This window comes from Sinocyclocheilus rhinocerous, unplaced genomic scaffold, assembly GCF_001515625.1.
Source record: "Sinocyclocheilus rhinocerous isolate Xijiao unplaced genomic scaffold, SAMN03320098_v1.1 scaffold2471, whole genome shotgun sequence".
NCBI classification, from domain to species: Eukaryota; Metazoa; Chordata; class Actinopteri; order Cypriniformes; family Cyprinidae; genus Sinocyclocheilus; species Sinocyclocheilus rhinocerous.
This window is the reverse complement of record NW_015661927.1, coordinates 67471-82533: the sequence shown is the minus strand read 5'-3', so window position 1 is coordinate 82533 and position 15063 is coordinate 67471. Positions and strand designations below refer to the sequence as shown.

Sequence of the window (15063 nt, the reverse complement as noted above, 5' to 3'; positions counted from 1 at the left end):
TCAATAGTGCTGTTGCTCATATAGTAGGGTGGCCGTACGTGCCATTTTCCCAGGACGCGTCCTGGCCAGGATTTCTATATTGCCTAAAATATCTAGGTTTTGGCTTTGTTTGCGTGTGCAGACCGATCGGTGTATGACATCAAAATACCTCGAGAGCATTTTGAAAGCATAAGGAACCGTCTGTATGGTATTTTGATGTCATACACCGATCGGTCTGCACACGCAAACAAAGCCAAAACCTAGATATTTTAGGCAATATAGAAATCCTGGCCAGGACGCGTCCTGGGAAAATGGCACGTATGGTCACCCTATACTAAAATGGCTTCAGACTTTGAGCTATTTAGCTGCTGGATGTTTTGACTCATCCACGCCTTTATCTCCTCCAGACAGATGGTCAAGGTGGAAGATGACAGGGCAGCAGAAGTGGATGAATTGGTCCTAAGGTAAAGTTGAGTGTCATCAGCATAGCAATGGAATGATATTCCATGCTGGCTGATGACATGACCGAGGGGGAGCATATAGAGAATAAACAGGATGGGGACAAGCACTGAGCCTTGAGGGACACCACAGACAGCACGGACACATTTATGACCCTGACCAGAGCTGTTTCCGTGGTGTGGCTAGAGCGGAAACCAGACTGGAATTTCTCAAACAGGTTGTTTAGTTTTAAATGGACCAGAAGTTGTGCAGCAACTACTTTTTCCAGCACTTTAGAAAGGAATGGAAGGTTAGAGATGGGCCTGTAGTTGGCAAGGACTTCTAGGTTTTTTGAGGTGTGGCCTGATGACAGCAGTTTTCAGTGTAGGTGGAACATGGCCAGCCTGGAGTGAGTGATTGATAACCTTAGTAATCAAGGGACTTATGACACAAAGGTTAGATTTCACCACGGCTGTAGGAAAAGGGTCCAGGGTCCAGGGCGCAGGTAGACGGTTTCATCTTTCTGATTATGTCCTCAACCTCTCGCTGTGAGATGTCAGAGAAACAGCAGAGAGGTAGGGGAGTCCCAGGCTGTGAATCGGCAGTTAGGACAGGCAGGACAGAGGAACTGAGAGGAGCGAATGGTGTCTACTTTTTTCCTGAAAAAAGTGATAAAGTTGTTGCATCTCTCCTCTGCAGCTTATAAGTGAGAGTGAGCTTGCGCTTTAAGGATGTAATTTATTGTAGAGAAAAATTGCTTGGAATTTCCAGGGCTATTGTTAATAGAACTGTGACCTTGCATCTCTAAAGAACTTTGCATAGGCCTTCTGATGCTTTCTGTAGGCCTGCCTGTAAACAGTGAGTCCTGTGACCTTTAGGCGCAGCTCAAGGACACGTACAGCTGTCTTCATCTTCCGCAGTTCACAGTTAAACCAAGGGGCTGAACGGAAGAAGGTGACAGTTCTAGTTCTGACAGGGGCATGGAAATCTAGGAGACTGCTTAGAGATCTATTGTAGAAGTCAGCCGACTCAGTGACAGAAGAGAAATCAGCAGAGGAGAGATGCTGAAGATCTATAGTTAAGGTCAAAGTCAAATTGATCTTTTTCAAATTCCTGAAGCATATTTGACGCTGTTCTTTATTGTGGGAAAAAGGGATTAGCAACTCCACTGAAATGACCTTATGGTCAGACACACCCAAATCATACACCAGGAGGTTACTAATGGGGGCAGATTACATTCAGATTAGGACAGTGTAGGCAAAGGGAGGGGCATAGCTGCAATTTCTGTCAGTATATTACAGCTAGGCCGCCACCACGACCAGTAATGCGGGCTTTCTCCAGATAGCTGTAGCTGGGGGGACAGACTTCATTTAATGCTGAGTAGACCTCTGGCTGATGCCATGTTTCTGTTATGCACATAAAGTCTAAACCCTTTTCCATGATATGGTCTTGTATGAAGGATGACTTATTTGTAAGGGATTGTGCGTTAAATAGTTATAGGAATCCACTTTACGTTTTCTATCCTGCTTGGTGTACAAAGATCTCACAGTGTTTCCTATGCAGTCCAGCTTAGCATGTGGAAATCTCGCAGTGATGCCCGTCTTACTAACACCGAGAGCAGTATTGCTCTGATGACATGGCAAACGTGAGACATCCAGATAGATGGAATGGCCGAAGCAGAGTGGCCAGGCTAATGGTAAACAAACTTTCGACAGGAACTTCTGTGGATGTATCGCGGTCGGCGCAGGATTCCAAGTTCTTTAATGGCTGCAATACACGTTGGAGTGATGTGGTTGTTGAGATTCAGCAGCTGCGGGATGGAATACTTGAGCCTCATGCCGGTCACCGAAAGAGTTCGGCTGGAGCTAGCCAAACAGAGACTGTCAAAACGGTCAATCACAGCGAAAAAATGGACCGTAACATGGCAATGAGGTACAAGAGTCACCACACCGGAACAGCTAAGTGGCTGCCCAGAGAGTATACCTCGCAGTAGCAGCACTGAACGACAGAGAGATCCAAGTATTCACCCACTGACAAACAGCGAATGACCAACGATGACAACAGCCTTTAATTTTAGTAACAGTCTGTACAAAATAGCAAAAACCTAAAAAAGTGAGCGACAGACCAAGCGACAGAGAAAGCGGTAGAGAAGCGGCGAACAGCAAGCATCAGCGTCCTCTCCCCGCTGCGACAGTCTCATCAGTCTGTCTCCACAGTCTATCACCTGTTCTACTAGAAGTCAGTCTCAGACAAACACTCAAAGAATACAAGAGAAGCGGGACAACAGTCTTATGGCGCTTTTCCTCTGCATGGTATGGCACGGTACGATTCGGTACGGTTCACTTTTGGGGGGGTTTTCCACTGGGTATAGTACCTGGTACCTAGTACTTTTTTTAGTACCACCTCAGATGAGGTTCCAAGCGAACCGTACCATTACCAAAACGTGATGTGTAAACTCTGCTGATCACTGATTGGCCGGAGAGAATCGTCACTATCTGCGTCACTGAACTTAAGATACAGAAACACAACAGACCCGCTAGATTTAAATCAGCACAGCCAGCGAAGGATCAAATGCAACTGTTTGAACGAGCGCACCTTTTTTATCAACCAAAAAATGGTTGTTTCGTGGTCTGTTGAGGAAGTACAAATGTTCCTCTCGTTGATAGCCGAGGAGTGGATCCAGCGAGAGCTTGATGGGGTGACGCGGAATGAAAAAGTTTTTCAGGAGTTGCGGCAGTAGAGGCGGCGCAACTATAATGACATGTGAATAATCCCGCCCACTCTGAAGCGATACTAAACTGCAGTGGAAACGCAAACTGAGCCGAGCCGAGCCAAGCCAAGTCGTACCACGCAGTGGAAAAGCACCATATAAAACTGCAGTAATGCTGCATCCTAATTACTACTCCAGTACTGCAGGACCTGATGGATCTGTTTTTTAAAAGGAGTGGTGCTTCAGTCTCACCCACCCCCCCACACACGCACACTTTTCCATGGTTTCCATGTTTTCCATGTTTTATGGTTTTTCTACGGTCCAGATTGTATTTTCTATATTATTTTAATTACCCTAAACCTACCCTTCACACAAAACTACAGGCATTTTTTAATTTTCAAGAAACTTCATTCTGGATGATTTTTATGCTTGTTTCCTCATGGCTTCCCAAATTTTCTGGTATTACTATTCTTGTGGGGACATTTGGTCCTCATAACATAGGGAATTCCAGGTACACACACACACACATTGAGGAGGTTCTGGCTCGTCTCAGCGGTTTGGCTCATCGAATCTGACGGCTGTAATTACAGTGTGTTTAATCGAGTCCTTCTCTTTACAAGCTTCAGACTTCAAACAGCTCCTGCTGTCAGCCAGCACTGCTGCTCTAAACACACACACACACACACACACGCTCTTGTGCATAATAAACCCATGTGAATGAAGCGTCGTGGCCTGCTGGTGTCCAGCGGAGCGATGTATTCCTCTGAGATCGATCAGACACTGTCTTTGCGCTGCCCTTCTTCTGTTTTCTCTGTGAAGGACTGAGTGTTTTCTCTCTGTGTTGCTGTGCAGGTTTTGGGGACGCCGTCGGAGGAGACGTGGCCAGGTGTTCACTCACTCCCGCACTTCAAACCAGGTAAACGTCCTGTTCATCTGACTGTAAATGACACACACTGACACGCCCTTGAGAAAGCGTCCCGTATGTCCCTCATCCACCTGGAGGCGTGACGTGTGCCAGCAGACGAGCTCTGGGAGCTCATTAACACTCACACACACAGATCTCACTCAACAACACACATATGAGCACTAGAGACTGTAAAAGAAATCGTTGCTACTTCTAAAAGTATTTTTTGCAATTACTTTTGGTTAACTGCAAAAAAACGGCAAAACTCACCTGTCCGCTCATGCGTTATATTGCACATCATATGATAGCATGTGTGATGAACAGAATGAAGTTGTGGCATCCCAAGATGCATTGCTTCAGGTTTGATATCACTGACATGAAGCATCATTGGTTTTCTCGACTGATCGTCATTGATGCTGAATCGGACCTATTTTGAGATGCAAAAATTGATTGCCTTAAACACAGAATATGGCTTCAGAATATTGTGAGCCGAGATTACTGCACTTTTTTTATTAAATTAGGCAAATTATATAAACATGCAACAGGTGAAAAATGAACAGAATGTACATTGTAATGTACAGTGTGTTATTATTAACTAAAGCTAATAAAAAATGTTTTTGGTAAATTAAATAAAGCTGTAATAAAATCTAAATATTACAAGAAATAGTTGAACAACATATTAGTGCTTAAAAGTACTACAAAGACTAAAACTAAAATTGAAATAAATATTAAAATAAATTAAATGAAAATTAAATAAAATAAAGAATTAGAAATAAACGACACAAGCAATAAAATTACTAAAATTAAAGTGAAAACTGAAAATATAAAAAATAAAAAATAATAAAAAATATTAATAGATAGTGTAATAGTAAATAAATAAGACAAAAATAGCCTTGTTTATCACACTAAAGGTCAAACACATTGGATTATGGGTTACAGAATCTGTTGTTTTAATGCATATTTGAACAATCGTCTGTTTATCCCATGCATACAGAACATTTGCATGCTGCACTCTATATCTGCAGAAATGGTTAAAGTAGCATATGATTGATTGCATGTTATTCAGAACTTTGTAAAAGCATGCTTACATACTATTACTATCTCTGACATATCTTTATATGATAGTAAAACTAGTATGCTAGTATACTATTCTGAATTCAGCGTTTGGCATTATTTGATCAGACTGCCAGACGTTTTTGATACAACATTACACAAAAATGCAAAAAAAATCTTTATATATATAAATTTGCAGTATGTCATATGCAAATATATATTATAGAAATTATATTTTTTTGCTAAATTAAACATGCATCAATGATGAGGTCACATGACAGCAGCTTCATGCATCCTGATGCAGTGTATGTACTTTACAGTGTACGTCTCGGGTTACTTGACTGTAACCCTGTTCCCTGAAAAAGCGGGAACGAGATGCTGCGTATTAAACGCTAATGAGAAAATTTTTTGTTCGACCGGTTGCGAAGCACGTGTGTCAAACACGCCAAGAATTGGCTTAAATAACCTTGGTGAGTTACGTAATTGATTACGTGCATCTGCAGGTTATAAATAGACGTGAAACGGACATACCTTCAGGTTACGCTTTGTCTGAAGAGACGCCCAGGCACGTCTACAGTGCGGCATTGAGGCGCAGCATCTCGTTCCCGCTTTTTCAGGGAACAGGGTTTCAGTCAAGTAACCCGAGATGTTCTCTAACAGAAGCTACTCTTGATGCTGCGTATCAAACGCTAATGGGAACGAGAATACCAACGCCGCCGCACCGGAAGTGCCTGGACCCCCCAAGGTTGTGTAGTGTGTGCGCACAAACATTGAAAAAGGTCTCAGACATGCCTATGGGATGTTGACTCAAGGACATGCGAGCCCGGAGTAGCATGGACGTCCAAACTATAGAATCTGACAAATGTGTGCGGAGAGGACCAACCTGCCGCATCACACACTTGCTGCAAGGGAACACTTGCCAAAGCCGTAGAAGATGCAACCCCCCTGGTCGAATGGGCCCTAACTCCTAGAGGCAAAGCTTGACCATGCACCTCATAGGCTAGGGCAATTGCATCCCTCACCCAATGTGACATAGTTTGCTTCGTGGCAGCTGCCGCCCAGTTGCGGCCCCCATAGCATATGAAAAGCTGCTCCGACTTACGCCACTGGCTGGTGCGGTGGACGTAAATCTGAAGAGCACGTACTGGACACAGTAAGTAAAGTCTTTCCTGCTCCGTTGTCGTGAACGGCGGAGGGCAGAAGGCTTCAAGAACGACCGGATGTATGGTCAAGAATGGAACTTTCGGAAGATAATTAGGGTGAGGATGCAAAATAGCTTTGACCAGCCCAGGGGCAAAGTCTAGGCAGGATGGCAAGACTGACAGAGCCTGCAAATCCCCAATTCTCTTCAGAGAAGTAATAGCCATTAGAAAAACCATCTTTAGGGTCAGAAACCTGACAGGTGCTGACTCTAGTGGTTCGAAAGGGGTCCCGACCAGACCCTCGAGCACAATAGCTAAGTCCCATGAAGGGACTGTTGCTCTCGTGGGCGGCCTTAACCGCTTAGCTCCCCGAATGAAGCGGGCAACTAGAGGGTGCCTTCCCACAGAAACCCCATCAATCAGAACATGGCAAGATGGCGGCCACATAGACTCTGAGAGTACCAGGACATGGCCAGACATGAAGGTTCCAGAGCTCGGGCCGGGGATGAAATACCGTCCCCTGTGCCTGAGATAGGAGATCTCTCCTGACCGGAATCGCCCATGGCGAGCCATCGAGGAGGGATATTAGATCTGAGAACCATACTCTGGTCGGCCAACGGGGCGCTATCAGTAAGAGGCGAGACCCCTGTTGACGGACCTTGGCCAGGACTCCCGGGAGCAGAGCGATCGGGGGAAACGCGTAAAGACCCTGTCTGGGCCACGTATGGGCCATGGCGTCCAGACCCAGGGGAGCTGGAGGAGTCAGTGAGAAGTAGAGGGGACATTGTGCCGTCTCCTGTGAAGCGAAGAGGTCCACCTTTGCTTCGTAAAATCTTTCCCAGATTTGACCGACTACTTCGGGGTGGAGTTTCCATTCCCCGTGTGTCACAGCTTGTCTGGACAGCAAGTCTGCTCCCACATTCATATGCCCGGAGATGTAAATCGCCCTGAGGGACAGGAACTTGTCCTGTGCCCAAAGCAGAGCCTGCTGCGCTAGCCTGTTCAGGCGGCGCGAACGCAGTCCGCCCTGGTGATTTATGTAAGAGACTACCGCCGTGTTGTCCACCCGCACTAGGACATGGTAGCCTCTTAACTGCTGGAGGAAGTATTTCAGGGCTCTAAATAGAGCCATCATTTCGAGGCAATTGATGTGCCAGCCAAGAAGATGACCTCTCCAGATCCCTTGGGCTGGACGGCCATCCAAGACCGTACCCCAACCCGTGAGGGATGCGTCTGTCGTTAGCATCTTGCGACGACAACACGAACCTAGAGTGGGACCCAAAGTCAGAAACCGGGGTCTGAACCACATAGAAAGGGTATGAAGCCCCTGGCGCGTAACCCTTATTTGCCTCTGGGGATTGGCCCTTGGATGAAATCCCCTGGCTCTGAGCCACAACTGAAACAATCTCATGTGCAGGAGGCCCAAGGGTATCACCGTGGATGCAGCTGCCATGAGACCTAGAACCCTCTGAAAGTAATGAACAGTAATTCTCTGGCCTAGCTTGATGTTCTTTAGGGCGTTTTGAATGGATTCGACGCGTGCAGGAGACAGCTGTGCCTGCATCGTGATCGAATCCCATACAACCCCCAAATATGTAGTCCTCTGAGCAGGAGAGAGAACGATTTTCTTGGCCGGATTGGGTCGGGGCTGGGTGGCCGACAGCCCTGACGCCTGAGCACGGCGGGGAAGAAACTTATCAAAAGCTTCTGCGTGTCTCTTGGCCTCCCTGAGCCTAGTGACGACCGTATTCATGGAGTTGCCAAATAGGCCAGAAGGTGACACGGGGGCATCAAGGAGGAACACTTTGTCCCTATCCTTGATGCCCGTGAGGTTGAGCCACAGGTGTCTCTCCGTGGCAACCAACGCAGTCATAGAACGGCCAATGGCACGGGCTGTCTGCTTGGTCGCACGAAGAGACAGATCCGTGGCTCGGCGCAGCTCTGAAAACGCCTCCTCACTAATACTCCCGCCCGTGCACAGGTCTTTCAGCAGGTCAACCTGGTACGCCTGCAGAACCGCCATGGTGTGCAGGGCAGCACCAGCCTGACCCGCTGCTTGAAACGCCTTCCCCACCAGCGACGATGTTACTCTGCAAGGCTTGGTGGGGAGGTTTGGCTTCTTAAGTGATGACGAACTCCCAGGGGAGAGATAGCCCGCGAGCGTCTCCTCCACCTGAGGCATCGTCACATACCCCTGCGCCTTAGCACCCACGATAGTTGAATAAATCGACGTCGTGGGTACAAAGATACGCGAGGAGTAAGACTTTACTCCATGAACGAGGCAAATCCTCATGGAGGTCTGGGAAAAAGGGGAGAGATCGATGTTAGGATCTCTCCCCCTGGCACCCGACAAAAATCTGTCATCTAATTTGGAGTGCCTGGGGTTCTCTTGCTTCTGTGGCCAGTCTAACTTAAGCCTGGCCCACTGCGTTAGTCACCACCTCGAGTAACTCCCCAAATGCTTTGTCGTCGCGCGAGGAGCGCTCAGAGGCGGCGCTCTCGGTCTCCATATCGCCGGAGGCAAGAGAACCCGCGTCCTCGTCTCACTCTGAAGAAGCGCCGGGGCACGCCTCAGCAGCGGGGGCAGGGACTTCGCGATCTGGGGAGAGCGCGAGAGAGAGAGGAGGCTCACGCACTCCTCGTCTCTCAGCCAGCTCGACGCGCGAGCCCCACGATCTTAATGAGGACGCCGAGGCTCACCCCTCTCGAAAGATAGCAAGCCTCGAGCGGAGCACTCCGATAGGAAATGACTCACAGTGCTCACACTCAGCGTCCTCAAGAGCAGCAATAGCATGCTCTTCCCCGAGGCACTCCAAACAATAATCATGTGGATCATCGTCAAGGATAACTTGTGCACACGGTGGCAAGCATCTCCTAACCGATGCACTAGACATGATCTAATTTCCTTTTTTTTTGTTTTTCTTTTTTTCTCAACAACACAGAGGAGACAACACATACACACAAAGCGGTCTCGAAGACAAAGAAACCTGAAGGTATGTCCGTTTCATGTCTATTTATAACCTGCAGGTGCACGTAATCAATTATGTAACACCATTTAAGCCAATTCTTGGCATGTTTGACACACGTGCTTCGCAACCGGTCGAACAAAGAATGTTCTCATTAGCATTTGATACGCAGCATCGAGAGTAGCTTTTGTTAGGGAACTAGTGTTGCAGTCTGAACGTATCCGGTGAAGACACACTGCCCTCTGCTGAGCGCCGAAGACATCATCAGAGAGAGACAGATGCCTAACGAGCCTGTGTTCTGGAATAAACCGTTGCGCTAATGAAGGTCTAATGGTCTCAGGTGTGAGATCAGAGCACAGAGACAGAGGGCCGATGAGATGCGGTGACCTTAAATAAAAGCGCATTACTGCAGCCGTGAGCGTCCCGGTGAACCCTTCAGACAGCGAATCTCCATTAAACACAATCTCTGCTCTGTTAGTCTGTAGGATCCCCATTACATTTAATCAGTAAAGAGAAAAGAGGTTATTTTTATGATGTAGAGCGTTATGTAAATCAGTGTGAATGATGTATGAACAAACCCCTCAGTAAAAGCCTTCTGAATATAGATGGGAATAATTTTAAATTTTTGTGAAAGTGCTGCTGAAGTGGAAAAAAGAAACTCGCAGCCTTTAATGAAGGAGTATCTGTTAATAATTGCAGTAGTGTAGTTCAGTTCTGTAGCAGCAGAGGGCAGCGTTTACTGGACTGTTGCACTATGAGCAGCTGAGATATCATATAATGCTGTATGAGAGCAGATCAGAGTGTTTTTTGCCTGGTAAAAAAGCTGTTTCATTGTGCTTTTGATTTCATGATTTCTGAAGATCATGTGACACTGAAGACTGGAGTAATGATGCTGAAAATACAGCTTTGATCACAGAAATAAATTACAGTTTAACAGATATTCACATAGAAAACTGCTATTTTAAATTATAATAATATTTCACCATTTTTACTGTATTTCTGATCACATAAATGCAGCCTTGATGAGCAGAAGAGAGACTTCTTTCAGAAACACTAAAAAATCTTGCCGACCCCAAACGTTTGAATGGTGCTGTACAGTGATGCACTGATGCAGCTCAGTAATATTCAGTATGTAGTGTATGTTAGGTGTGTTTTCCACTGTTTGGGATGTCAGTCTTGATTATGAATCATCTCACTGCAGCATCATGAGTTTGAGTTCTTCATCTGTCGTCTGTGTTTCACCTGCAGATCGATTCACTGTCTACAGTCCCAAGAAACTCAGACAAGCCTGGAATAAGTAAGTGACCTCAACATTTTTATTTTGTATATTTTTTTAATGACAGATTTTTGTTATGTATAAATGGAAACGTGTTTTAGATGCTGTAATGTCACTATTTATTGTAGGTTTTTCACCATTTGTTATCAAAAATCGACTGAGATGATCTTAATATCTCCGTTGTTTCTCCTAGACAGCAATGATGTTAAATGGAAACTTTTGCTTTAATCAGATGTTCCTTCTCAGATGTTTCTCCAGAAAAGACCCCAGTAATCTCACATGTGTCTGTGCTCAGAATCAATGCAATATAATCAAAATTCTGAGATCTCCATATGAACTTTTCTCATCAAATTCGATTCTCATCGCATTAATTGCTACAGCGTAATACTTTCACTGTAATATTATTGACTCAATTGCAGGTTTTGCAGGTTTGCAGTTCACTTAAATAGTCCTTATGTGTGACAAATGAAATTTAAAAGTACATATATTCATAATATTACACACAAAAATTGTTGAAGTTTCTGTCTGTATTTTTAGGTTGTCTGATTGTGTGTTTGTGCAGGTGTGTGTTTACGTGTGTGTATGTTTGGCACAGTGCTGCACCTGCCTTAAAAGGATCGTCACACTCGTCTATCGCATCGGCACATCATAGATGCTACGTAATAATGCTGAACATTCCCAGTCCCAAGAGAAGAGACGAGGGAAGAGCACAACTTTGTGTTTCTCTCGCTCTCGTCTCTCACACAGCGACTTTAAAGCGTAACCTCACACCAGCAGATGTGTACACACACACACACACACTAACACTGATCAGCACAGCTGTTCATCAGTTCATCATTGTTTGATGAATCACTGTTGCCATTATTATTAGAAATGATCTCTGAAAAAAAGTCTGTTTCTTGTAGGTTTTTCATAGGAATCAAAAGTCAACTTATTAATATGTGAGTTTTTTCCTTGAGAGCATTGAGATTAAATGTAGTACTAATGCTCAAATCACCTACGTCTACGTTGTTTCCCTTGAAAGAATGACTGAAATAATCTGAAATGACCCTCCTCTAGACTCTCTACCTGTCAAAAGTTCAGACTTCAAATTAGTCTCTTCTGCTCACCAAGGCTGCATTTATTTGATCAAAAATACAGTAAAAATTGTGAAATATTATTATAATTTAAAACAGCTGTTTACTATGTAAATATCTGTTAAACTGTAATTTATTTCTGTGATCAAAGCTGAATTTTCAGCATCATTACTCCAGTCTTCAGTGTCACATGATCTTCAGAAATCATAATAATATGCTGATTTGCTGCTCAAGAAACATTTTTGATTGTTATCAATTATCAAAAAGATGTTTAAAAATATAATGAAGTAAAAAATGTTAAACTAAAATTACCTTGGTCTTATTATCAGCTGAGGTTTAGTGAAGTTTCTGCAGCCTCAGATCTAATTCGATTAACCCTCATCTGAACTGAAGAAACACCAGCAGCTTCACAAACTTCAGCTTCGCTCAGATGCAAACCGAAGCCTGTAGATTTGAGTGTCTAATCACACAGACACTCGTCTTCAGGCTCGTTTCACACACACATTATGTTAAAATGCTGAAAGCGCCGCTGGTGGACAGAAACGTCATTTTTCTTTAATGTGTTAATGCTGCAGAGGCCTAATTATCCACATGCATTTGGAGTCTTTTACATGAGTTTTCTTACCGGCACGAGTGTGTGATCATTCAGGAGTTCAGTCCTCACATACATTCAGCCTTAGACACCAAAACACACTACACAAGATGAGAATTTGTGCGAGTGAGCAATCAATCTTGCATCTTTAGCATTACCCTGACGGTATCAAACCTCAGCAGACTCCGTCATAGAGCTTCCTTCAGATGTGTGTCATCAGACACGTGTTAATATTAAGATCTTTAGATATAAGCATGTTAATAGTTTAACTAACTTGCTCTTCAGACAGTTGCTACGTCAAGACAGTAGTTGAGCTAAAAGTTAATCTCATGCAGTTTTATTTCAGTCCCTTATTAGCACTAGATATAACTAGATATCCATGAATGGAACTATACAGTATGTTCCAAATTATGAAGAAATTCTGATTATACTCTACTGTTAAAAAGGTGGTGGTCAGCAAGAGTTTTTGAAAGAAGTCTCTTCTGCTCATTAAGGTATTTATTTGATTAAAAAATACAGTAAAAATTGTATAATATTATTATAATTTAAAATAACTGTTTTCTGTGTGAATGCCTGTTCAAATGTAATTTATTTCTGTGATCAAAGCTGTATTTTCAGCATCATTACTCCAGTCTTCAATGTCACATGATCTTCAGAAATCATTCTAATATGCTGATTTATTATCAGTGCTGGAAACAGTTTTTGCTGCTTAATATTGTTTTGGAAGCTGTGATACTTTTTTCGGGATTCTTTGATGAATAAAAAGTTAAAAAGAACAACATTTATTCAAAATAGAAATATTTTTTAACAATATAAGTCTTTACTGTTACTTTGTATCAATTTAATACATCTTTGCTGAATAAAAGTATTAATTTCTTTCAGAAATAGAAAGAAAAATAATCTGCTGACCCCAAACTTTTGAACGGTAGTGTATATTGTTACAACTGATTCCTATTTTTAGTAAATGCTGTTCTTTTTTAACTTTTTATTCATCAAAGGTTCCAAAAAAAAAATATGAAGCAGCAAAAACTATGTTTCTAACATCGATAATAAATCAGCATATTAGAATGATTTCTGAAGGATCATGTGACTCTGACAGGAGTAGTGGCTGATTAAAATTCAGCTTTGCATGACAGAAATAAATTATATTTTAAAGTATATTAAAACAGAAAACATTTATTTTAAATTGCAATAATATTTCACAATTTTACTGGGGTTTTTTTTCTGTGTTTTTGATCAAATAAATGCAGCCTTGATGAGCAGAAGAGACTTCTTTAAAAAAAACATGAAAATTCTTACTGATCCCAAACTTTTGAATGGCAGTGTATATATATATATATATACACTGTGTGTGTGTGTGTGTGTTCATGTGAGCTTCTGTGAGTGTGTTTGTGTCAGACTTTGTCTTTGCGGTTTAGAGGACATTTGTGGGTGAAAACTCGCTTTGCATTTTCCACTCCAAAAAAGTCAACAAACATTTTTCCAGCCGCACGTCAGCGGGAGTGAAGCTGACAGAGAGCCTGAGCTGTGTGTGTGTGTGTGATGCTCTTGGCACTGTACTCATGTGTGTTTATATCTGTGTGTGTTGGCAGGCTGGGTTATGTAGATCATGCTGAAGAACTGGCTTCCAGATTTCTCCAGTGCTTCCCAAAGAACCGTCTCTCGGCCCAGGCGGCGCTTCATCACGAGTACTTCAGCCATCTGCCCCCGAGACTCTGGGAGCTGCCTGACAGTCAGTGAACGCACATCACACCACTGCCTCAATGCCATTCATCACACACTGCCATATTCTACCATACGGCATAAATTACATACATATTACCATATTTTCATACCATAAATGATGCATGGAATACTCCAGTGACTTGATGCATGTGCAGTATGCAAGCAGAGCACACTGCACAGAACACTGCGTCCCATAATGCAATGCAGTGCACTTGACCTTCTATTTACAGTGTGATGAGTCACCCGGAAGTAATATCAACCAATATCCTTGAATGAAATATGCAGTGCAGTGAGGTCATGTGACAGTACTGTTGCTGATGATCGCACTGTTGTTTTACTTTCGTCTGTCCTTTCATTTATATACATAATATATCTTTTTCATTTGTTTCAATACATTAAACAAATTATAATTGTATTTATTTATTTATTTATTTATTTATTCATTCATTCATTCATTTTATGTTCTTAAATTATTTTACTTTTTTTTAATTGCTTTAATACCTCCATCTTTATTTCTCATTTAAACTATTTTATATTATTAATTTATCAATCTTTTATTTATTTATTTATTCATTCATTCATTCATTTTATGTTCTTAAATTAATTTGCTTTAAGACCTCTATCTTTATTTCTCATTTAAACTATTTTATATTATTTAATTATTATTAATTATCAAACTTTTATTTATTCATTCATTCATGTTCTTTATTTTACTATAAGACTTTTGTCTTTATTTCTCCTATTCATTATTATGCCTGTTTAAAGCATTAAATAATCATGGTATTTCATGGTAGTTTCACTCCATTTTAAAATCAGACTCTATTTGTTTGTTTGTTTGCTTATTATTTAAATATTTTACTTTAAGACTTTTTTCTTATTTTTCCTATTTATTGTTATCCTGTTTAAACATTAAATAATCAATTTCATATTTTCTTCACTCCATTAAATCAAACTATTCATTCATTCATTCCCTTATTTATTAATGTTCTTTAATTATTTTACTTGTCTTACTATTTTACTATTTTAAAGTCCATGAAATACCTATTGTGTGTGAAATGTGGTATTTAATTGAACTTGCTCTTGCATGTTGCACATTTTTAAAATAGCATCCAGTGTGCAGTGTTTACTGCGCAGTATGCAGTCATAGTTGATTATTATGTCTGTTTAAAGCCCTTTATATACGCTCAGTGTATGAGATGTGC

At 42.3% G+C, this 15063-nt stretch overlaps 1 protein-coding gene across 4 annotated transcripts in view; it reads left to right on the top strand.

Moving 5' to 3' along the window:
• Nucleotides 1-15063, top strand: part of LOC107726930 (cyclin-dependent kinase 14) — a 166377-nt gene that overhangs the window by 90865 nt on the left and 60449 nt on the right. For 3 of the 4 annotated variants that reach the window (XM_016536623.1, XM_016536624.1, XM_016536625.1), the window contains exons 10-13: nt 3980-4043; nt 9169-9219; nt 10441-10489; nt 13729-13868. In XM_016536623.1, coding sequence (XP_016392109.1) covers nt 3980-4043; nt 9169-9219; nt 10441-10489; nt 13729-13868 — 304 coding nt within the window. The remainder of the gene's footprint in view (nt 1-3979; nt 4044-9168; nt 9220-10440; nt 10490-13728; nt 13869-15063) is intronic. The other variant, XM_016536626.1, reaches the window with a different exon arrangement.